The sequence below is a fragment of the Aquarana catesbeiana genome, linkage group LG04 (genome assembly GCF_042186555.1).
Source record: "Aquarana catesbeiana isolate 2022-GZ linkage group LG04, ASM4218655v1, whole genome shotgun sequence".
NCBI classification, from domain to species: domain Eukaryota; kingdom Metazoa; phylum Chordata; class Amphibia; order Anura; family Ranidae; genus Aquarana; species Aquarana catesbeiana.
The window spans coordinates 325,066,296-325,092,969 of NC_133327.1; the positions used below are offsets into that span (position 1 = coordinate 325,066,296).

Here is a 26,674-nt window from a genome sequence, read left to right on the forward strand (position 1 = left end):
CTGTGCAGCACTCTCACAAATCTAACATTGCACTCTGGATGACCTGGTCAGCGTTATTGTCAGAACTGGATTCCCATCACTGGAGCCCATAGGTGAATGACCATTGGTTCCAAAACTAAACTCCACTGCTAATGATCACTACTTTGTTTTACTTGTCCTACCTACAATAGTGTGAAATTGTATAAATAATCATATTGCAGATGATGAAAAAAATGCGCATGGTGACTATACAAGGAAAACACATAGGCTGCCCAAAGAACTGTTAAGTATTATTACCTTTAATTTGACATGGGCTTTTAGAAATATTCAGGCAATAGAGATGCTTTAAAGCGGATCTTCACTAAATCTGAGCACCAGAAACCAAAAGTGATTTCTCAACAAAATAAAGCATGGAGACATGGATGGATGGGTGAGTTTGCTTTGAATAATAAAAATGATACAAATCACCCCCTAGCATTTCTGGCCGTGGCCATCTTAAGTAAGGGCAAACGATTCAAGTAGCATTTACTTCATGGAATCCATCTGCCTTTAGCTCAAGCATGCATACAGGAGAGTGTGCCTAGCTGAGAAAACCCCTCCTCCTCTCATCCCCTCCTGAAGACTCCTGAGATCTATATGACTTAATTTGCCTAGGCAGGAAACCAGAAAGTAACTAAAAAAATGTAAAAACGTTTAAAACAATTAAAAATAATATAACTTCCTATCTATTTACTAATGCAAGCAGCATTTGGATTCAAAGTAATTCATGTTGATTGGGGGAGTGAATTTCCACTGTAAGCCTGCATCTGTCCCTCGTTGGAGAAACATGCATACCAATTTAATAATTTAAAACTGTTCAATTACCTGAACACATCCTCTACAATATTTCACAAAGCCCTGGTCTTTGCTGCCCTTTTACAAACTTCATACTGCAAACTGCAAACTGAAAAATGCTGGCAAGTACCTAGGCTTGTCATGTTAGCTGTTGGTTTACAAAATGGAAAAGTCTGTTTCACATGCGGTACAAAAAATTAATGTATTCACTCATTACATTTTATTGCATTCACTCATTACTACATACAAGTTTTTCATAAAAGTTAGATCTTACTCTGTAATAAAGGAAAATTTATATTTTTTACTAATCAATTTGGATTGTACTATTCGAACGATTTAATTTAGATTGCTTACGTCCTACAATACAAACTTCAGATGCACCTGGATTAAATGAGTTAGTGGAATAAAATCATAAGAGTTCTTGTTTCTTTTGGCACCTGTACGAAAACATACTGTGGCTTTTAGGAAATGAGCAAACTGGTGTATTGATTTCCTTTTACAACACATGGGAGTCTAATTATAGAATATATACCGTAGTCAAACATCTGAGATCAAGAAATTGGTCACTCTCCAAACATAATAAATCCTGTAGGTCTCTATTTTTGATAGTTAATATGTTCTTAGGGAGGACCACAGATTATTACTCTAAAAGCAGAATCTATTAATTAATATGACTTAGTGTTTAGTGAACACTTGTAAATACCACCTTTATATCTACTACTATTTACGAAGACAACTTTTCTAAGGGTGTTTGCAATGTTCCCGTTTTATTTTGTTTGTTTCATCAGTATATCTAAATAGTACTGAAACTGTAAATTGCATGCAATCACTACAATCTTTCCTTAATCCACCTGCTAGGTGGTAGCTAATTTAGCTTATTTAGGATCCATTTTCTCTGGCTTCCGGGAAAAGCTGAACTCCGATTCATCCTCTATTACTTTTATGAGTTACCATGTAAAGACATAGCACTCCTTACTACAGATAGGCCTGTTTGCGCGATATTATTAATTTTAACTGACATTTTGACTTTTTTGTTTGTGTAATCCTGTTGGTGGTTTCCTTGAAATGTAATTCTTACCTGCTCATAAGATGTCCATATATCAAGAAATTGAGGCACAAAGGACACTGTAATACAATTGGCTATCAACTGTGATGACCTAATGTGATTGCATCAATTTAACAGAGGCCAACAGAACTGGTCATAAAAAGAGCATACACACTTACTGATGCAGCCTATTGAAGACCACTTTTTACATTCTGATTTTTGTATACACTAGAAGGTGACATTTGAGAGCCTCAATTTTCTGGAAATCCCACAGATGGATTTGAAAACAATTACATTCTACAATGTTCTCACACAACTCAACACTTACTAAATCAATGATCAGTGTAAGTGTAAATGTGATAGTTAACTAAGCTGTCACAGCAAGGGGTTCAATACAATTTAACTTCAAAAGTATAATGTGCCATATTCTGCACAGCTCCCTAAGTAAACCACACTGCCTATTAATCACAATGATCTTTTTAATATTCTCACACAACTTAAAGACTAAGTGCAGCCAAAATAAAAAGTAGAAAATCAGCACAAGGGACATACTGTAACCTACAGTCAGTAGGATGTGTCCCTTGTATTGATGCCTCTTCTTTTAGCTGATATCCTCCTTCATCCATGACCCCCCCCCCCACACACACACACACACACCCAACCTCATCGCCAAAATCTTGCAGTGTGGCAGGGATTAATACTACTAAGGGCTGTCACAGGCTCTCATCAAGGAAGCCCAACTATTCCCACTCTTTCCTGCCAAGCTGCTCCATTCATAGAAGCTATATTACAGCTTATCTGCATGAAAGACCTATCAATCATGCACCTATCCACCATTTATAAATTTTGTTACAATAATAGAAGCTGTCGTGCCTGCTTCTATGAATGGAGCAGGTGGGTAGAAAGGATGGGCATAGTTGGGCTCTCTTGATGACAGCAAGCAACAGCCCCTTAAGCGGGCTATAGACGGTTCGAGATTCAGTTCCAGATTTCTTGCATCAACATCTTACAACCATGCGCTTAATTAATCCAATTAAACAAGAGTGCTTTCCAAATCCAAATCTCATATGGTGGTCAAACTGAAAAATCACTCAACTTTCTCTATTACAAAAATAGTAGTTTTGTGATATTAACTACCAAGACCATTCTTAAAGGGGTTGTAAAGGTAAATTTTTTTTTTTTTTTTAAATAACAAACATGTTATACTTACCTTCACTGTGCAGCTCGTTCTGCACAGAGTGGCCCCGAACCTGGTCTTCTGGGGTCCCTCGGCGGCTGTTTCAGCTCCTCCCCGCAAGCATTAACCACCTTAATGCGAGCTCCCTCGCATGGTGGTTAGTGCTTGCGGGCGCGCTCCCGTGATACAGCCGGCGGCTATAGCCGCTCACTGTATCACTCGGCCCCGCCCCCCAGTGCGCCGCGTCATTGGATGTGATTGACAGCAGCGCGAGCCAATGGCTGCGCTGCTTCCAATCCATCCACTGTAGCCAATCAGCGGCCAGGGTGAGCGGAGGAATAGATGTCGGGAACGAGAAGCTGACTTTCGAGGCGTCAGGTAAGTAAAACGGGGGGGCTGGGGGCAGCGGTATTGTCAGCAGTTTTTTCACCTTAATGCATAGAATGCATTAAGGTGAAAAAATTTTTACCTTTACAACCCCTTTAAACAACATGCCCATATTACTTTTCAATACACACCAAAGTAAAGAAGGTACTCAAAAATGTAAAGTAGATCAGTGCTTCACTTTATTTAAATTAGATTAAAAAAAAGATAAAACACAATCCCACTCACAAATTGAGTTACAACTCGAATTGCTTACGACCGTGTCAATCACAGAATAAAGTCAGTGTTCATCATTCGCCAGCACAGCTTCGTCCAAACAGTGTATGACCAGAAGTTTGTTTCTGGAACAATACTAAAATCCCTACATCCAGAAGTACTAAAATAATAATTTTATCCAGGGCTTTTTTTTTTTTCGAAAAATGTAAATAAAACAGCGCTGCGTAAAAAAAATGAGTAAAAAGCTGCCAACACACCTATAGACCCAGGTAGTAGAAAAATATGTAAAAAAGCGTGCCGCTATAGACTCAAAAGGAATTATAATAGAATAAGTGACATATCAAAACCAAATACATTTGGTGTGTATATTGACATGCCATATGGTTACATGTGATATGAAAAACCAAATAACATCTATATAGTATACAAAGGTGTGAACCAATGTGTAAAGAGCTTCTACGGTATTAGTGTAAATTACGAATAATAAACTGTGTATAAACTATAATATATACCAAAAAAAAAAATATATATAAATATATAAAAATATATCAAAACATGTGAAAAGTGATGCAGAATAAATTATAAAAGTCCAAGAGGATTCCAAATAGGATTGGCACCACAAGGAGCTAACAAATTAAAGTCCACCAACAGTGTAAAAGAAGTGAGGAAGCCACCACCCGGGGTCATAGGGTGCTTACCAGAAGCAAATGACTCGGAAAGACTTATGCCGGCAAAGTCACAACAGGCTATGAGACCAACGGGTCGCACGAGTGTAGTATTTTAAACGCCCATATTGGATTGAAGGTTGGAATAAAAGATGTATGAAGAGGCTATATAAAAGCAACTAGAATTCCCGCGAAAGGCAATGATGGTAGGAAGAAGCCGTCACCTGAAGATATTAAAGGCTTACCAGAGGTTGTTGACCTGGGGAGACTTATGTAATCCAAGTCAAACAGGCATGGTGACTAACTGGTCGGAAAGGTATTCCCCCTTAGCGTATCCTCAATGTAATCCAAAACAGGGCAGCTGCTTAGCGTCCACAGTAATTCTCAACAATCATGGAAATAGTATCTCAGTGGAAGGCCACAAACGAATATTCATATGCCATGTGAGAAATAGATGAAAGAGACTCACATAGCATAATAACATAAATACTGGTTTATTAAAATTATTGAAAACAAACTCACATTTTCGTAGATCATCAAAAAGTTTCAAAGGTCAAGTAGCGGTAATTGTGAGGGGTCCACCCAACGCGTTTCTGCTAAAGAGCCGTCCACTTTTTTACATATTTTTTTAGAGAATAGGTGCAGGAACGCCTCCCTTATGAGTCACCCTTTGTCTCTGCCTCCTACCCACCTCTGAGCACCAAATCTTGGTTTCACTCCCTACCCACCTCCCAGTAGCGCCCTTAGGGAATACAGAACCAATTATCATTTTCTGCTACTAAGTCATTTGTGTGGCATTTTTTAATGATAACAAGAAAGACGGTAAAATAAATCCCTCGCAGTGAGCAAAAATAGACCCCACCCCAGAAACAGTAAACTCCCTCAGTAACAATAGACTTCCCCCCAGCAACAACAAATCTCCCATCAACCAGCATTAATAGACCTCTCCCTCAACACCCCTTGCCATTACATATTCAATGCTGGAGGTGCCAGAACTGCGTTCCCTCGTGTTCTCGCTGAAGAAAAGTCCTGATTTTATCTAATATTGATACATCACAAGGATTACTGAAAGTAACATATCTGATAATACTTTATACTAAGCAAATTTAGAGCAGTCATGGTTCCATATATAAAATGTCATCTTGAAACTTAAGACCTGGAAGGAAACCAGCTATCTTTGGGAGAACAATAAAGGTTTTTATCTATAAAGGCATACTCTTTGATTGAATGATAGGCAGAGAATATTTGAGGCCTGAATGGCAGCAAAGAGTATTGGCCTGTTTACAGTTTGTCAATTTGTAGACCTAGCTGTCCATATTTTTTTTCTTTATGTCTATGGATGCACACACCACAGCTCTGGAGCAAACCCGCAGATGTACCACCATAGGAAGTGGCTTCCTGAGGAACACACCAAGAAGGAGAGCAGCAAGAGCAGTGGCGGGGGACCCCCAAAGAGGAGCATTGCGGCTGCTCTGTGCAATACCATTGCAAAAAGAATGTAAGTACAACATGTTTGTTATTTTAATTAAAAAATATATATAAACCTTACAACACCTTTAAGTGATTGAATGCACATTGTTACTACTGATATTACACCTACTTCATTATCGGTTCCTACATCCAACATTACAGGCAGACACTCCTGGGGCTTTACTCCTCCACATGCTGTATAAAGTGCCAGTTTGCCAACAGGAATTCCCATGCCATAGCTTCCAAGATCCCCTAGACCAAGGATCCTCTCTCCATCAGTCACTACAATAGCCTACAAACACAAAGCAGATTTATACTATTTTGACCGTATTTAATCTCTGTGCCAAATGACATAAACTGTGTGCCAAATGACATAAACTATGTGCTAACACATTTTAAAATCGGGTGTGTAAATTGCTTATACCATTTGGTTATTTTATGTATCAAACAATTTTATTTACACTGTTTAGGCCTCATGCACACTGGACATTTTGAACACTGTTCTTAGGGGCGTCTGGAGCTTTCTTTATTCCTCTAAACGCCCCTGCATGTTAACCTATGTGTCCGTGCACACTTAGATGTTTAGAGGAATTTGGAGGCAGAAAAAACCCCACTGCCAGTGAGTCTAGGAGCAATGGTGTTTTGGCAGAAACACGTGCAAACGTGCATTATTGCCAGGTGTGTTTAGTGCTTAAGCATTAATTTAATTAATTTCGATGGCCAGAATTAATTAATATTCTGGCCAAATAATAAATGAATGTTGAATCGATTGATACTCCTAAATGCGGTACATGCATTTACAAGTGTCAAGCATTTCTTCTGACAAAATGCCACTACCAGGAGGAAAGGCTTCAAGGTGAGATGATCAAAGTGTCCATTGTGCATGAGGCTTTAGAGAGCTGAAGGATTGTCCCAATAACATTTTTCTTTACATAAGAAACCATGTTTAAGCTCTCTGTATGTGAGTATATACTAACCTTCATTTACTGAGATGACTTAGCACTAATAACAAGGATACATTTTTCCACAGAAACATATAACATTTATAAAGATGTGTATAATTTTTTAATGGGTTTCAATGTACTGGCATTTCTAAATATAATCCATTTGCCACATACACATTCATATTTTATATTTATTAACAATCACATGGCCAACTATATTGCAAGCTAATATTGGAAATAATTTGGGCAACTCTTACTGGTAAAATTAAATGCAAGAAAAAAGGGGGTTTGGGACTTTATATGAAGCAAATGAGTAGTGGAGGAAACTCACTACTCCACTACTCATTTGCTTCATATAAAGTCCCAAACCCCCTTTTTTCTTGCATTTAATATAGGGATGGAGGCACCTTTGGGTACCTCATCTAAAGTCCCAACACCCCCTTCATTGTATTTTGCTTACTGGTAAAATTAAGATCTGCTTGTACTTTCTGCCATCCAAATCTGTCGCTCTTATGCCCCGTACACACGGTCGGATTTTCTGATGGAAAATGTGTGATAGGACCTTGTTGTCGGAAATTCCGACCGTGTGTAGGCTCCATCACACATTTTCCATCGGATTTTCCGACACACAAAGTTTGAGAGCAGGATATAAAATTTTCCGACAAAAAAATCCATTGTTGGAAATTCCGATCGTGTGTACACAAATCCAACGGACAAAGTGCCACGCATGCTCAGAATAAATAAAGAGATGAAAGCTATTGGCTACTGCCCTGTTTATAGTCCCGACGTACGTGTTTTACGTCACCGTGTTTAGAACGATCGGATTTTCCGACAACTTTGTGTGACCGTGTGTATGCAAGACAAGTTTGAGCCAACATCCGTCGGAAAAAATTCTAGGATTTTGTTGTCGGAATGTCCGAACAAAGTCCGACCGTGTGTACAGGGCATAACACTTGTACCTTTATAGACCGCAGCAATTTCTTACATCTCTGCTATGGACCTATTTATTCAGTGATAATTTTGTCATTACTTAGATTAAAATGTAACTGAAGGCAAAACATTTTTCTTCATTTTGGATAGAGTGGAGAGGGATTAGAACTCCTGTCAGTTTTTATTGCTGTCTGTGTCCCCGTTAGGGAGATTCACCCTCTCTATTTGTCCTCTTTTTCATTATCATTGAAAGTGAAAGCAAAAGTAAATTCCACATTTTGGGCTGACATCAAAACACTAATAGGAGGGAAATCTTCCACTGGGGACACTAGTTTTGGTGACCTTGGTGACACACTTTGGAGGGCTTACCTCTCTCTTCCTGTTTTGGCTATGGGACAGGAGGTGAAGAGAAATCTCCCCAATGGGACACAGATGGCAAAAAAAAAACAGACAAAACTTTTAATCTTTCCTTAAGCCGGGTACACACTACATCTTTTTTCATGCAATCCAGCGAGGTTGGTTCCATGATCTCTCCCCCCTGCCAGAATACTTCAATTGGCTGAGAGTGCTGATCAGGAGTCAGTTGGCTGCTGGTTTTCCATCATGAACGTCCAAAAGAAGCTGGCTGAACGGCCGGCTTCTGTCAGACAGACTGACATACACACGGGCCAAATGTCGTCACTTTTTTTTTGAACCGGCTGTTGTCTCCCAACATTTGGCCCGTGTGTACGGGGCTTTATTCTATCCAAAATGAAAAAAAGTTTTGCCTTTAGTTACACTTTAACTAAATAATAAGTGCATGTGTGTGCAAGACTTTCATTTGGCAATATTGTCTTGCATACATTATTGTATTTTTCTATGCAATCTACAGACACACCACTTTACCATAGTTAGTTTTAAAACAAGTAGTGCTACATGTTGGAATATATTGTTAATTTATTTTGTGTAACAACTACATCAGCCAGTAGATGGCAGTGTTTATACGTTTGTAGCTGCACGGTACTGTGTACTCTAGTCATAAGAGGGCCAATGAGAGCTGCAGGGCTGCAGAGCTGGAGGTGTGCCTCTGTGTGTCTGTGTAAATCCAGGAAGTGAACAGACAGCAGCTTCAGCTGCCCACAGTTAAGATGGTTGAAGCCGTACTAATTGGAGGGAAATCTCTGCAGCATATATAGCAAGTACAGAATCACAGTATATATACAATAATAGGCAGTGTTAGGAGGGAACCTTCAGAATGGCAAAGATGTTTTTATTACAAATTATGCAAGCAGACTGCAGTTCCTCTTTAACCGCTTAAGGACCAGCTGCCAAAGTTGTACTGCGACAATGTGGCTGGTTCCCGCAAATCGCTGTCATTGTACATCGGCTCGTACATGGCAATTTGTGGGTGGGTGTGTGTGCATCCACTGGCCAGTGGGGGAGTCAATCAGCGGATGGGGCGGACTCGGTGTCCGCCGGTCACCCGCGATCGTTCCCCACAGTACAGAATAGGCATTTGCCTGTGTAAACAAGGCATATCTCTGTTCTGACCGGGGAGATCATACAGATCGTTTCTTTCTGCTGAGCAGGAAGATGGATCTGTGTATTTCCCCAGTCACACAGTCCCCCATACAGTTTGTAAACACACTGAGGGAACACATTTAACCCCTTGATCGCCCCTAGTGTTAACCTCTTCCCTGCCAGTGTCATCAGTACAATAACAGTGCATATTTTTAGCACTGATTACTGTAATAATGTCACTGGTTTCCAAAAAAGTGTCAAAAATGTCAGTTAGGTGTCCGTTCTGTCCACCGCAATGTCACAGCCCCACTAAAAAACATTGTTTGCCGCCATTACTAGTAAAAAATAAATAAATAATAAAAATGCCATAAATCTATCCTTTACTATAATTTGTAGACGCTACAGCTTTTGCGCAAATCAATCAATATATACTTATTGCGATTTTCTTTACCAAAAATATGTAGAAGAATACATAGTGGCCTAAACTGTTGAAGAAATTATTTTTTTTACATTTTTTTGTGGATATTTATTATAGCAAAAATTTAAAAATATTGTTTTTTTTCAAAATTGTTGCTCTTTTTTTGTTTATAGCGATAAAAAATAAAAACTGCAGAGGTGATCAAATATCACCAAAAGAAAGCTCTATTTGTGGGAAAAAAGGACATCAATTTTGTTTGCTTGTGCAATTGTCAGTTAAAGCGATGCAGTGCAATATCGCAAAAAATGGCCTGGTCGTTAAGGGGGAAAATCTTCCAGTCCTTAAGTGGTTAAGCACTGTGTTCAGCAGCAAAGCCCATGTGGACTATGCACTGTTCTGTAGGGCTATATACAGAATTTCTAACAATACAGAAGAAGAAAAATGCACATAATGGTACTAAAATGACGTGGCTGGGGAAGAGGAGCAGGGCATAGAGGCATAGGACATACTGTGGGATATAGGACTTACTGTATGTCCTAGGAGTTTTGTTGAATTTTGAGTGCATCTCCTACACCCAGGGCTTTTTTTCAGCCAGAATGTGGCAGAAGTTCCATGCACTAGCGCCTTGCGCACTGCTCACTACTGTCATTTGCACACACAGAAGCCTTTGGGGGTGGGAGGATAGCTCTGTACTGGAAAGGGGGGGGGGGGGGGTAGAACTCTGCACTGGGAGGAAGTTACGTATTCTTGAAATATGCACTTACATAGTATACTTCTTAACTCTGCACTCTGTACATAGCGCACTCATAAACTCTGTATGTAGTGCACTCCTAAAACCTGCATACTCTATGTAGCACGCTCTCAAACTCTGCACTCTGTATGTAGTACACCCCTGAGCCCTGCACTCTATATGGAGCACACGTCTGAAATCTGCACTTTATATGTAGGTCACTATTAAACCCTGCCCTCTGTATGTAGTGCACTCCTTAACTGCACTCTGTATGTAGTGCACTTTTGAGCCGGCACTCTGTATGTAGTGCACTCATGAACTCTTCACTCTGTAGGTAGCACCATAGGCATGCGCACGGGGTGTGCCTGGGCACATCCTATTCACCCCATGCACACAGGGCTCTAGCGCTAGCTCTGTGATTTCCACTCAAAAGAGCGCTGTCACTTCTCAATACAGAAGTCCGGCTTCTGTATTGAAAAGTGACAGCACTCCTCTGAGCGGCTGCTCTGAACCCTCCCTGCCATCTCTGGCCACTGTGTTGTCACGTACAGGAGGGAGGGGAGGCGCTGATGGCATTGCTAGTACAGTGCATCCAGACATTGCCCTGCTGCAATTCCTGGCATCCTCAGCACCATCACACTAGTGTAAAAAAGCAGAAGATGCTTCCACTAAGCTCCTCCTTGGCTCTTACCTGCCTGATCACAGACCCTGCGGAGGAGCTCCCGCCTCCCATCAAACCGCTGTATCTGAGGTCTGTGTTGGGTGGGGGGGGTCGATTTTTTTGTAGCTGTTGTACAGCTAGGGGGAAGGGGGGAGGGAGAGAAGAGGATTTACAGTGGATGGAGGGATGGGGGGGCTTGTGCTAGCATTGGGCTGCCAATCCAGTCAAAGATGTTGGGGTGGGAGGTGGTACACTGCTGACCCCTGAACTCTGTAAACTGTTAACCTCTGAGCTCTGCACTCTGTACACTGGGCACCACTGAACACTGTACAACCCTGAACTCCTCACTCTGTACACTGCGCACACCCCTGAACTCCGCAATCTGTTTACTGTGAACCCCTGTACTCTGCACTCTGTACACAGTGCACCCCCGAACTCTGCACTCAATACACTGCATATCCACAGAACTCTGCACTCTGTACACTGTGCACACCCCCGAACTCTGCAATCTGTTTACTGTGCACCCTTGAACTCTGCACTCTGTACACAGTGCACCCCTGAACTCCGCACTCAGTACACTGCATACCCCAGAACTCTGCACTCTGTACACTGCGCACCCCTTAACTCTGCACTCTGTACACTGTGCACCCCTTAACTCTGCACTTTGTAAACTGCGCACCCCTGAACGCCTCACTTTGTTCAAAACTTACCTGCAATGAAGGGTATCTCATGCCCTTCTGAGTGCTGCTAACTGTAGAAATCTCTCCAGTGAAGGGGGCTCCTCGGATCTATCATTAGGCTTAATGTACACGGAAGTGGCTGAAATACCAGAGTTGCAGCAGTCACACTTGCGACTGGGCCCTGGTGATCCGCTATTGTGGGGGGCCCGCTGACTTCTCTAGTTACGCTCGGGTCGGAACAGGCACACTCACTTCACAGCACTGCGGACCGCCCACATTGTTTCTCCACCGGATCTGCCCATTCCATTTGCAGCCGCAGGTTGATGATGGGGCGTGCAGTTGGGGAGCTGAATCTAGAAGAGTGCCAGCTGACCCAGTACAGTGATGGGGGAGGAGCTGCAGGAGGTAACGGCCGCTGTGTGAGGAGACCCCATCTCCTAACAGATGTATGTAGAGACGCGTGGAGCGAAGGGAGCCGAGAGAGACACTTAGCAATGCAGGGGAAACCGAGTGGACACGCTTAGTTAAGCCTCTGGTACACGGGACATTTTTACAACCTCTCCTGAACGATTTAACTTGACAGATATTAACCCACGTTTAAACCGTCCGCTTTGCCGCATTTGCATGTCGCGTTTAGCAGCGTTTTGTCGCGTTTAGCGGCGTTTTGCCGCGTTTGCGTTTAGAAGCATTTGATAAAAAACACATTTTGTTTTTTAAAATAGCCAAAAATGAAAAACGCCTGTAAACAAAACGCGAGTTACCGCGTTTAGAAGCGTTTGGCGCTTGAAATACCTCTAAACTCAGCGTCTGAACTCATTTTTTTGCTTTCCAAAAAAGGCCTCTAAACTCAACTGCCTAGAAACTACTACAAACGACCCTCTGTACATGTACTGATAAGATAACATATAGGAGAGTTCAGGAGCAGCTGAAAAAAATGCCCAACTACTCCTAAACGTCCGTTTAGCAGCAGCAGTGTACATGAGGCCTCAAAGTACATTGAAAAAAGCCCTGACAGGCGCCCACCCCTTTCTCCCCCCTCCTCCATAGACAATTTACCTGCGTAGCATAGGAAATTCAGTGCTGTGAAAAGAAGCTGGCTTTACTGGAGAGAAAAGTTCTACAGTAAGCAACACCAGGACGTGGGATGCACTTCAGTACAGATGAGTTATATGACTAAAGCTGTAGCCTGAGACTCCCAAACTTTTTCTTACTAAACTTTATCTTTAACCACCTCAATACAGGGCATTTTCACCCCCTTCCTGCCCAGGCCATTTTCAGCTTTCAGTGCTGTCACACATTGAATGACAATTGCGCAGTCATGTAACACTGTACCCAGATGAAATTGTTGTCATTTTTTTCCCCACAAATAGAAATTTTTTTTGGTGGTATTTGATCGCCTCTGCAGTTTTTATTTTTTGCGCTATAAACAAAAGAAGAGTGACAAGTTTGAAAAAAAAACAATATTTTTTACTTTTTGCTATAATAAACATCCAATTTTTTTCTTTAAAACAAAGTTTTTCCTCAGTTTAGGCCGATATGTATTCTTCTACATATTTTTGATAAAAAAAAAAATCGCAATAAGCGTATATTGATTGGTTTGCGCAAAAGTTATATCGTCTACAAAATAGGGGATAGATTTATAGCATTTTTATTATTATTTTTTTTTTACTAGTAATGGCGGCGATCTGCAATTTTTTTCATGACTGCGATATTGCGGCAGACATATCGGACACTTGACACATTTTTGGGACCTTTCACATTTATACAGCGATCCATGCTATAAAAATGCATTGATTACTGTATAAATGTGACTGGCAGCGAAGGGGTTAACACTAGGGGGTGATCGAGGGGTTAATTATGTTCCTAGGGAGTGTTTCTAACTGTAGGGGGCGGGAACTCACAAGGGGAGGAGACCAATCGGTGTTCCTCTGTACTGGGAACACACCATCAGTCTCCTCTCACCTGACAGGATCCACGGTCCTACTGTGTTACTGGGCAATCGTGGGTGACTGGGGGACATCGCGGTCGCCAGGCACTCGCACCGGGTGCCCAGTGACATGGCGGGCGCGCACGATTGCCGTCGGCAGTGCTCGCACGCCCCCTGGTGGGCCGGGAAAGCGAGGGTGTCATATGACGCCCTCCCGAAACGAGAATTGACAGCCGGCGGTCGGCAAGCAGTTAATAATAAAAAACATATTCTACAGTAATTTGTGAGTAAAAACCTAAAAACCTGACCATCTAAGCTGTGGTCTTTGTTTGCATCTCTAGCAACTCAACTTTCATAACTGGAGCCTAGCTATAGGCACAACATTTTTGGCGCCCCAAGTAACACCCTCCACTAGAATCAACTTTTTTGTCCCAGATGTTGTAATAACGTGTAAGTATCTTGATAAGTAATTAAAATTTCTACTAATAATAGGAAAAAATTGGTGACCAATAATTCTACAAGACGTAGCACCTATTTGCCTCTGCCGTCTATAGGCACACACCTACTGGGCATGTTTCTGGTCTAGTTAGATTTACAAGAAGCTTCCTTTAAAGGATTTTCTTTTCATCAATGCAGTGTGAGGTCATGTCCTTATGTGACCTGCTCAAGTTCCATCATTTCTTACATTTATAAGGTAATAGTGTTAAACTGACTACTTATATTTAAAGAAAACTGAGCATACATTACCTTAATGTTGTCTTCAGGCCATGATTTTATTACAGTGGAAAGATGACCACGATCGTGAATTGTAATGAAAAGGCCTCTGCGGGGAAAAAATACATATAGGATTTATGAAATATAAAATTTAGATGTCTGATAAACCCATCATCTGATGAGATCAGCCATTTTAGAAACAGATTTGCTTTCCTTCCATAAAGTGTCATATCTCAGCCGTGTAAATGTATTTTTTTTTCTTTATAATTTGTTTTTAGGGACAGTACACATTGCTTTGCTGACTGGATAGTCTTTTAAATGTGTTTAGCTATACATTGGTAAATGGCAATAGGACTTTAGAAGGGGCTTTGTGCGTGTGCTGTATTTAGTTAACCCTAAATGCATTTAGATAAAATTGTGTGGTAAGTCTATTAAACATTTTGATGCATTGTAATGTTATAAAAACTTTGTATCAATTAATATATATACATGAGGATAGTCATCAAAGAGAAAAGCTCCAGGTCAGCACATTATCCATCTATCCACAGCATAGCCAGGGTTTGGGTGAAGGTGCTAGCACAGCTCATCTGCAGATACACAATTGAAAGAAATCTGGAATTCACTGCAACACTTCATCTTTACTGATCCTTCATGCAAAAGACATCACAGAGTATGGGGTATAGTAAAATTTGACGCTTTTCACGCTATGGCTAGCGCTTACACATAATCTCATAATGAGGTTATGAGTAAACACTAGCCACAGCGCGAAACGCATCAACTTTTACCGTACCCCGCACTTTGTGATGTCTTTTGCATGAAGGATCAGTAAAGATGAAGTGTTGCAGTAAATTCTGGATTTCTTTCAATTATGGGGACAGCCATGTGTGTTCATTCTGACTGCTTTACAGTGCTAGGCAATGACTGTGCAATGGACAAAAGACATATTGAGGCTCATCGAGTGCCTAACTTTTTCCGAACAGTAGTTCACGCCACCCTGCTAAAAATTATTATATCTACAATTCATGATACACTAGTGTGATGATCAGTGGGAAGAATGCTCCTTACACTTGTGGTCACTGGGAAGAATTACCCCCTTACAGATAGCTAAAAAGGTCAATGATGTCAGTGGGATCTTATCTGAGAAGCAGAAAATGCTCATTGCTCAAGCAACCCCTAGCAAACTCTGGAGGAACCCTAGAGTTTCATGGAACTCTGGTTGAGAAATCCTATATTTGTCTAAGCAGACTTAGAACCCCTAGTTTCTGTCATTTTCTTATGTACCAAGGACAACTTTATTGTGTTAAGCATTTTAGCCCCAAAAAGGAGGGTTTTAGGACTCTAAGGCTACTTTCACACTGGGGCGGCGTTAGCGGTAAAGCGCCGCTAATTTTAGTAATAGTATTGCTTTTTGGCCGCTAGTAGGGCACTTTTAACTCCCGCAAGTGGCCAAATAAAGGGTTAATAGTGCCTGCAAAGTGCTGCTGCCAAAGAGCGGTGCCCATTGATACACCGCTCCCGCACCGCATGAAAGATGCTGCTTGCAGGACTTTTTTTTACACCTGCAAGCGCACCGCTACATTGTGAAAGCACTCTGGCTCTCACACTGCAGGAGAGGCGCTTTTCAGGTGCATTACAGCCGCTATTCTTAGCCCAAAAGCACCTGAAAAACACCCCAGTGTGAAAGGGGTCTAAATGAGACACATGAAAAAAAAAAGAAAAACTGGATGATGAATCAAAATATCGTGTTTATTAAATATATATACATATCATAGCAAATCCAATTTGTACATACATCATTGTAAATGATTTGTCTATATACACACACACACACCAATGACACATTATAATGCATCTATATACATGGATATCATCATGACACTATGCAGTGGGTATTATTGTGAGCCAATATTGTTTCATATGAAAGATCATTAAAAGGGCAGAAATTCCATGACATAAAATACATTGTATATTAAGAAAATATGCATCTTGAAGAGCTCAACCTGGTGTTGAAGACCCATGGGTAGGCTACACCTACAACTACCCAAAGGATGGGAGTATCCATGTTGAAGTCGCTGGTAGTACACAGCGGTGGCTCCAAAAGTGTCTGCGAAAAAATGTAGTGTGTAACTGTAGTGAATAGGCTCATAATTATTAGTGACTAGACACATAGGAGTGAGTGTGCCTCATTTAATGTCCTAAAACTCTCCTTTTTTATGCATTTTTTTTCTCTCTACATCATCCACCAAAACTTTACAATTTGAAGGGTAAAAATATGAACTTCATGTTTGATATAGAATTTTTGGTTGTGTGGACTAAGACTGACTTTAAAGAAGTAGCTAGCTCCCCAAGAATGCTGTACAAGAGGATAGCTGCCTGTCTTTGTACAAGTCGCATGAGATGTTGACAAAGGCACACCCATACTAATTTGGATCTTCACTCTTCTATGGCATATGCTATCTGCTTCCAGCTATTTTAATAAGGGTGGCATGAATATACCCAGCTTAGGACTTTATAGATGGCAAAGCAAGCTAAATGTAAGATGTGTAGTAAAATGTCACTTGTCATGTGCCATTACGTTTAATCTGCATACACGTACATGACATAACTAAAATGTATCTATATGACTTATATATAAATGTCCTCTAAAGTACTCTAGAGGACATTTATAAAGTACTCTAAAACGGTAAGTAAAAAGCACTTTTAAATGTAGTTGAAGCTCCTACTTTAGAACCTCTGCCCTGCTACTTAAGAAGTATGAATTTAATAATTAAAAAAAAAATAAAAATAAAAAAAGTGCGGTTTTTGTTGGCTTTTAATTAGACAAACAGATTACTTGCAGCATTCTGTGTACCTAGAAAGCCCTGTGATCGTTTGGGGCTGGGGATGATTGATAGTTACATTTTTTAAATGTTTGCAACCCAATATATATATAATTATTATTATTATACAGGATTTATATAGCACCAACAGTTTACGCAGCGCTTTACAATATAAAAAGGGAGACAATACAGTTATAATACAATAAAATACAAAAGAATTAAGTGGGCCCTGCTCAGAAGAGCTTAGAATCTAATAAGGTGGGGCAGGTGGTACAAAAGGTTGTAACTGTGGGGAATGAGCTGATGGAAGTGGTAAAAGGTTAGTTAGAGACGTGATAGGTTTTCCTGAAGAGATGAGTTTTCAGGGATCACCTGAAAGTAGCAAGAGTAGGGGATAGCCGGACAGGTGGAGGTAGCGAGTTCCAGAGGATGGGAGAGGCTCTGGAGAAATCCTGGAGACAAGCATGAGAGGAGGAGACGAGAGAGCTTGAGAGTAGAGTCTTGAGAAGAGCGGAGAGGACGATTTGGGTGATATTTGGAGACAAGATTGGTGATGTAGCTCGGGGCAGAGTTGTGAATGGCTTTGTATGTTGTGGTTAGTATTTTGAATTTAATTCGCTGGGCGATCGGGAGCCAGTGTAGGGATTGGAGGAGAGGGTTTGCAGACACTGAGCGGTTGGTTAGGTGGATAAGTCTGGCAGCAGAATTCATGATAGACTGAAGAGGGGATAGTCTATGGAGAGGCAGGCCAATGAGAAGCAAGTTGCAATAGTTATATATATATAATGGTTTCTTTTTCTTGTTGGACGAAAATAAGAAATCAAGCGGTGCTTAATTTTAAACATTTATGGCTCATTCACACTTGTGACCAGGGGGGCGTTAAAAATAGGCAGTGGCAGTTTTGCAGCCCTCCAACTATTCCTCTTAATCCAAAACAGCAGCTAGAGGGGTTTGTGTGCATGCTACAGCAAAAATTATACTCTCTGTCGTGTTCAGCGGGCAGCAGCCCATTAAAGTGAATGAGACTGCCCCACAACATGCGGTTGCGGCATGGTGGCACAGGCTTTTTGACATTAAAACGGGCACCCAGAGGCAACATGTCACTTCCAAGCCACCTGTCAACTACCTCCTGGAAAACACATTGCAGACGTCTTTCCAGAGGAACGGCAAGGTCTGCCACTAGTGTAAACAAACTCTTATCACAATTCGTAATAATGACAAAATACAGTACTTTAATACCATTAAAGCGTATCTAAACCCAAGCACAAAAATGGCAAATATTGCAGCTTACCAGTCCCTAGATGTGGTGGCTGCATTTGTTTTTTTCAGGCTTTTTTCATTTATTTTCACCTGGTGATTCTGTTAGTAGCACACTTCCTGTCCTAGAGTGACAATGCTTACTCACTGTACTCTATCTGTGGAGGGGAAGCATTGTCACGCTAGGACAAGACTACAGAAATCCTCGCCTTGTCTTTTTCTCAGTAATATAGTGGGCTATTGACCATTAGTTTACAGAGGAAAACTGGGCAGGACTGATAACACTCATTCAGACTGCAGTGCAAAATAGAGTGAACAGGAAGTTACAAGATCACTGGATTTTTGGCAGGATCAACTGTTTTTTTTCTTAAACAAATATACCAAAACTCTTTCAATGGTATATTTAGCCATGTGAACCTTTCAGAGCAGCACTGAAACCACTCTTTGTGTTTCAGTATTCAGAACTGAAACAAAGACAGTACTGTCAGGCCTCTTGGGGAGAGGAGAGTGTGATCAGTTAAGGAGGGGGTTCAATTTCACTGTAATTGCACTGACCATCTGAGGGGAGTGGTTAGGAAACACTATCACTAGTGCTACTAGTAGCACTTCTACTGAGCACAAGTGCAGGGGAGGAGTGGCTAACAGCACTGCCACTGACACCAATTCTGGGGGTTATGATTGTGCTCACTGACACCAGTGTTGCGGTTACCGACACCAATGCTGGAGATTATTTTTAGGTTACTGACACCAGTGCTGGGTTTTTTTCATTGTAATCACTGACACCGATCCTGAGGATTTTTTCTTTAGTCACTGAAATCAATGCTGTTTTTTTTAAATTGTGATTACTAAAACCAATGCTGGGGAGTTATTATTGCGGTCACTGACATCAATGCTGGGGGTGTTTATTGTGGTCACTGACACCAGTGACAACTCCAACTTTCTATTTAGTGTACATTGCGATACGCTGCAAAAAATGTAGCAGGACAGATATTTCTAGGTTCGAGGTACATTACAGCCCATTAAATTGAATACTTACCTAACTTGACGCAATCCACCACAATGCACAAAAATGCGCAGATATTTTACAGCTCTACGGAATTGTTGGGAGCCACATTTGAGGCCTTCTGTTATGTCTAAATTGTCCACCAATGATCTAAAGACTCAGAAAGCTGCTTTTAAATACATTTGCAGCAAATTTACCACTTTATCTGCTGCAGTTTTAAATCACAACTTGCAACAACCCTGACATTAAGGCATGTTTAACCACTTCAGCCCCGGAAGGTTTTATCTACTTCCTGACCAGGCCATTTTTTGCAATAAGGCACTGCGTTGCTTTAACTGACAATTGCGCGGTCATGCAACGTACCCAAATAAAATTCATGTAATTTTTTTCCTGCAAATAGAGCTTTCTTTTGGTGGTCTTTGATCAATTTGGTATCTGATCACCTCTGCGGTTTTTATTTTTGCGCTATAAACAAAGAAAGACCAGCAATTTTGAATAAAAAACAATATTCCTTACCTTCTGCTATAAAACATTCCCAATAAAAAAAATAAAAAATCTAATTTCTTCATCAGTTTAGGCCAATATGTATTCTGCTACATATTTTTGTTTAAAAAAATCCCAATAAGCGTTTAATGATTGGTTTGAGCAAAAGTTTTTTGCATTTACAAATTATGGGTTCGATTTATGGCATTATTATTTAATTTTTTACTAGTAATGGCGGAGATCAGTGATTTTTAGCAGGACTGTGACATTGTAGCGGACAAATCTGACCCTAAGTGACACTTTTACGGGACCAGTGACACCAATACAGTGATCAGTGCTAAAAAAAATGCACTGATCCCTGTATAAATGACACTGGCAGGGAAGGGGTAACACTAGGAGGCGATCAAGGGGTTAAGTGTGTCCTAGGAAGGTGCTTTCTAACTGTGGGGGGGGGGGAGTGTTACACTGGAGGGAAACAGAGATTGTGTTTTGATTTCAATAGCTGAAACAGAAGATCTCTCTTTTCCTCACTGACAGATCAGCGGTGTGCCTTGTTTACATAGGCACACCGCTGCTCTGTGCCTCCTGTGAAGGATTGGTGGGTCACGGCGGCATTCACGGTCGCTGGATCCGCTGATTGGCTCCCGCTGTGAACGAACGCAGTGGGAGCAGCGCTCCGACAGTGCGCACGTGCCCCCTACACCACGTGCACAAAATCGCGTACAGGTATGTGATTTTGCACAGCTGGGCTGCCCTGCCGCAGTATATGTACGGTGGGCAGTCCGGAAGCGGTTAAAGCTAGCCTACAGTTAGAAAATGTGGGTTGTCATTAGTAATCTCTCATTCTGGAAATGCACCTGCCTACCTGGCATGATGGTTCTAGAGATTCAATGCCTTTGAGTCATGTACAAAAACTAAGTATTGTTGTCCAGGAGCTCTCACTTCACTTTGACTGTAGCTATGTATGCTTCTTCCTGGTCATTGACCAGACCGGGTACTGCAGTAGGGTTGCCACCTCATCCCTTTAAAACCGAACACATTAATTACACAGGTTCTAAGGCTAATTTAATGCAGATAAGGCACTGAGTTTAAATACCACCTTAATCAGCCACAGAACCTGTGTAATTAATAGGTGTTCAGTTTTAAAGGAATGAGGTGGCAACCCTATATTACAGCCATTGAAACAGCATGACTGACAACAAACCATTTTCTAGAAAGAGATTAGCATCAACAACCTGTGGTCATTCAGTACTTGTTTCCTTTAAATCCTTGGTGCCCGACCTGTTACCGGGGCTGTATGTAACCCTTTTGCATTTATTGTGCAGCCCTCAGGGCCCCTGCAGACAGTGGCCTGTTTTCCTTACTTACCTGTAGGTGTTTACTCAAGCCAGTAAAGTTTCTTTCAACCTGTCTTACTTTTTTGTGTTGCATATCCCTTTTCTCTTTTAGGTATTTTTTTTTTTGTTCAGATCTGTTATAATAGCTTTTTCCAAGAGAAATATTAAGTGTGAAACCAAGTAGTTTTTTAAGGAGTCTGTATTTGACACAAATGTGGAAGCATTGCTTTGTAATGCCTCTGATAACTCTTATTTGGTTGCAGTCTTTGACCATCTCCTGATGCATGCTCAAAGTCTATGAGAGCATCCACGGAATATTATGTGTGGCCCTTTGGTAACGTCAAGTAAGTTGATCACCATTGCTTTGCACAGTGGTGATCTTAACACTTAGCACAAGTCTGCTGCAGCTCTTGACTAGTATGAGTTTTGGTATGAGGTAGGTCTCAAAATGTTACATGTCTTAAAGGAAACTAAATAAATAAATAGAAAAAGACAAGGGCTGCCATTTCTCATGTTCTTGCTCAGAAAATGCTATTTATCTAGTCGCAAGCTGGTCCACTCCCCTGAAACAGGTATGTAGATCAGATAAGCAGAAAGACGTCACTGGCTGCATGCTAGTTCTGCATCATTGTCTCAAAAAACATTGAAGCCAAATACAGGCAGTTAATAAGCATTTTCATATAAATCCTACATTTTTCAATGGTAGCCTATATATTTCAGTCAGTATATGTTATGCCTCATGCACACTGGATGTTTTTTCTGCAGCTAATAGGGGCGTTTGGCATTTTATTTTCTGCCTCAAAATGCCCATGCAGGTCAGCCTATGTGTCACAGATGGGCGTTTAGAGGAGTTTTGTGGCAGGGGCATTTAGAGACATTGCATTGTTTTGGCAGAAAAAATGCTTGACGCACCTAAGCATGTCTAAACGTGTGTTAACGCTAGATACATTTAGCACTTCAGCGCTAATTTATTTCAGTAGCCAAAATAAATGATAATTCTGGCAAATGAAAAAAAAGCCAAAGTGCTTGACGTGCCTAATTGTTTTACACACACTAATGCCGCGTACACACGATCAGAAATTCCTCCAGCAAAACTTCGATGAGAGCTATTTGTCGGAAAATGCGACTGTGTGTATGCTCCATTGGTCTTTTGCTGGCGGAATTCCAGCCAGCAAAAGATTGAGAGCATGTTCTCTATTTTTTGGTCGGGAAAAGTTCCTATCCGAAAATGCGATCGTCTGTACAATATCGGAAGCATTGAACTTCATTTTCTCGGCTTGTCGTAGTGTTGTACGTCACCGCGTTCTTGGCGGTTGAAAGTTCAGAGAACTTATGTGTGACCGTGTGTATGCAAGGCAAGCTTGAGTGGAATTCTATCGGAAAAACCATCCAAGTTTTTTCAGACGGAAAATCCGCTCGTGTGTACAGGGCATTACAAGAAGCATTTTTTCTGCCAAAACGCTGCTGCCAGGAGGAAAGGAGTCTAGGAGAGATAGCAAAAAGTCCAGTGTGCATGAGGCCTTAAATTTAGGCCAAAGTCACACTTTCACGCTTGGTAACTTGTGCGTATGACAACACACCTGCATTGTAGTGCATCGGGTTGAAAAAAAAGGTCATGTGCATAATGCATGTTATAGTGGTTGCAAACCTCAGACATGAAATATGATCAAAGCATATCCATCTATATTGTGTACTTGTCTCTATCCAGAGCACTAAGTGTAATTTCTGTCAGTTTTCAGCATGAATCCATTATGAGAAGTTTTTCTAACACCACAAGACAAAACATCTGTTTCTGTGTGCTGTGTAAAAGGGGGTGTGTCCCTTCCCACCAATAAGCTGTCAGAGCTCTCCTCACTGAGCTCTGCTGAGTGTAACTTCAGCTTCTCACCCCCTGCTTTCTGACAGCTCAGACAAGTTGTATAAATTCTGGACTTTGAACAGAAGTAGAGAAGAGAAGACTACAGATAAACTGGTACAACTTATGTAGGAGGATTTGTTGAACTGCAAGAGCAGGGACAAGAGCAGTATTGAAAAAAAAGGAAAAAAAGAACAGATAAACACTTAATTTGTGTGCAGTGTTGCATGACTGTGCAGTTGTCATTCAAAGTGCGACAACACTGAAAGCTGAAAATTGGTCGGGGCAGGAAGGGGGTGAAAATGCCCTGTAGGCAAGTGGGGTAATCTCTGTGTAACACTTGAGGCCAGTCACTTCACTGGGTATATGTAAGGGTTTACAGCCCCTTTAACATGTGACATACAAGCATTTATGAACTGCAGAAAAGTAAATGGGCCCTTAAGAGCTTGGACAAGTGATTTTCAGTCACATTAACTGATTTGTAGTCACTAACTGATTTGGAACGACCTGTGATTGTTACATATAAAACAACAATGATTGATATGCTACACCATACCGCAGCCATGACTTATAATCATTTGCAAATGCAGTACAAAGACAAGGATGATGGACAAAATGGAGTAACCCATATCAACCATATTTATCAGTGTAGGTAAGTCAGAAAAATGAAAATATTGCTGATCGCTTGCTATAGCTAAAAGTGGCGGCTGCAGCCAAATATTTTTATCTGGGCTGAATATATCATTGACATCAAGGTTTTATTTTGATTTACATTAGCAGGCTGAGAGCAGAGGTTTGTTTATAGAAATGGAATCTCATTGGAGGCCATGTTGATGAATTTCTGGACTCCACATAGTTACAGATTGGTGAGTCAGAATGTAAAATCAAGATAACCAGAGACGGTTGGTTTAAGTGTGCACATTGTGGGCTGCATGAGTAGATTTGGCTCAGTTTCCAGAAAAACCTGGATTTCCAATTATCAGATGACCAGATTTCATGAGGCATGTACAAAATGGTCTCATATAAACATAGTAGACATTTCAGATCTTGCCAGTAGTGAGATTACGCATTCCAGAGGTTCTGTTCACAGAATATATTGAAGAATAAATTTCTGCTTCCAGGAAAGGAGTTGGCTGGTGCACAGGTAATTTATAAATACAGCTCTGCTAGAATAATACTGGCATTTAGGACTCCGTTAATAAATAACATGGCCTTACTCATGGCAACAGTTTAGAGCCCCATGCATGAAGCACATCAGTTACTTCCCCTAAAGCAGCACTATATTACTTCCTCTTCACTACAAAACGGCACACAGTTGCATCTCCACCAAAAAAACTTAAAGGATATCTATGGTCACAGCAAACACTATCAAGCAATGTAATAACAACACAAACAATACTTCTTTTTGAAAATCCAATATTTGCTTACTTAAAAAAAATCTACTTTCATATTGTGAGTGCTGCCCTTTCTCCTGGTCATTTCTTTCTTTTTACAATAGTGAATATGTGTCACAGAATTTAAGGAACTAAATATATGGAGATCTTCAAAAAGTATGTTTACAACCGTCAAGATCATTCAGATTAATAGGAGTAAGCGGGGGATTGCCAGAGGAAGAGGAAAGAAAGCTTTCTGTGCAATATTGCAATGAGGAGGTAAAAAAAAAAATAGCATTTAGTATCACCTTAACCGCTTGCTATCCACCCTATAACAGTTTTATTACTACGTAGAAATACAGCGGCTCGCCTCTGTTGTGATCACACACAGCGGAAGCTGATCCGCGGGTGTCGGGTACTCAAGGCCCTCCGACACCTTCCGATCGTCAGAACTGTGATATGCCTATGTAAAGATTGTAGATTGCCATTCTGACAGGGGGGAAGGGATGGAGTTTGAGTCCCTGCAAAGCAGGGAATATATTCCATCTTTTCCCCTAGTAAAAGCACCTCACACAGTTGACATAAACACTGGTTAGGCACACAGTTAACCCTTTAATCGATCCTGATGTTAAGCCCTTCCCAGCTAGTGAAATAAATGCAGTGTCCGTGCATAGTTTTAGCACTGATCACTGTATTAGTGTCACTTGTTCCCAAAAAGTGTCAGTTCGTTTCAGAGTGTCCGCTGCAATATCGCGGTCCCGCTATAAGTCGCTGATCACCGCCATTAATAGTAAAAAAATATACAAATAAAGATATCCCATAGTTTGTAGACGCTATAACTTTTGCGCAAACCAATATACACATTGGGATTTTTTTTACCAAAATTAGGTAGCAGAATACACAATGCCCTGAACTTATGAAGAAATCTGATTATTTAAATTTTTATTAGATATGTTTTATAGCAGAAAATACAAAATATTGTTTTTTTTTTTTTTCAAAAGTGTCAGTCTTTTTTTGTTTATAGTTTATAAAGCAAAATGCAAAGTTGATCAAATACCACCAAAAGAAAGCTTTTGTGGGAAAAAAGGACATAAATTTTGTTTGGATACAGCATTGCGCGCCTGCAAAATTGTCAGTTAAAATAACGCAGTGTCGTATCACAAAAAATGGCCTGCTAAGGAAGAGGGGTAATTCCTCCGAGGGTCAAGTGGTTAAAGTAACTTAAAAGTTGTTTTTTTTTTTTTTTTTTTACAGCAATCAGATAGATGGGGTGGGAGGGAAGGCTGGGGGGGTCATCTTTATCCCAGAAGTAAAAAAACATTACATGAAATATGGGGTCCCATGAGTGTCATGAAACAAGCAATAATCAGCATAATGAAGGGAATTTGTAGGAAGTCTATATGACTGTCATCACTGATTTTTCGTCATGTTGTATGTCTGGTATGTCAATTCCCCGCAGAGATTTTTTTTTTTTTTTTAGTAAGAACTGTATATAAATGTTGGCACAGTCAGTTTACAATATGAAGGCAAACATATTTGTCACAGAATATTAATTAAGTGACAATATCATGCTTGTGATTTTTCATGTGAACACAAGTTCAGACATTTCTCACAGCCTTGTTTTTCAGAATAAAGTAACTATTTTAAACAAGTCGGATGGGAGTAAAATATGTATACTTTGCGGTTGCCAGTAATAACAAAACATTAGACATATTACAACAACAGTAGCTCAACTTCTTATTAAGCATTCTTTAAATCCCCCTTTCTCAACTGTGGAGCTATTTAGGTTAATCAGGGCTGCTGTCATCACAGGTGTTTTTTTTTTTTTCTTTTATCAGCATCATTGGTAGTTATGGTGCAAAACAATCATCGGTTTCCAGCATGCCAGTAGCCAGCTCATACAGCATCTTTGGTTGCCCCACCTCATGTCACAATGTCAACATTGGGGTCATTGCACTATGGATTATGAGAGAAGAAGCGACAGGGAAGGCCGAGCAGGTGAGCAGTATTGGGCCTCCCTAATGAAAATGTGGGACAAGGTGACCAATATGTTTCTGAAAGCTAGCACTACTTCAGAGACCCATGGAGAACTTATTCTATGCAAATTTCTTATACTTTAAGCAAGAAGAGATGTATAAAACGTGTTCCCTGGAGCCTGCACAGGCAAATGAATCCCCCCAGGCCTCACCTGTCACTAAAATATAATTTTTGGGCAGATTACTTTGGGAAATCTGAATAGGGCAGTTGTGTGCAATATATAAGGCTCAGGTTGC

At 40.7% G+C, this 26,674-nt stretch overlaps 1 protein-coding gene across 1 annotated transcript in view; it reads right to left on the minus strand.

Annotated features, from left to right (window-relative positions):
- ME1 (malic enzyme 1) overlaps positions 1 to 26,674 on the minus strand; it is a 388,415-nt gene that overhangs the window by 219,181 nt on the left and 142,560 nt on the right. The window contains exons 4-5 of the mRNA XM_073626879.1: positions 14,308 to 14,383; positions 5,901 to 6,062 (exon numbers count right to left, since the gene is read on the minus strand). Of these exons, the coding sequence (XP_073482980.1) occupies positions 5,901 to 6,062; positions 14,308 to 14,383 (238 nt within the window). The remainder of the gene's footprint in view (positions 1 to 5,900; positions 6,063 to 14,307; positions 14,384 to 26,674) is intronic.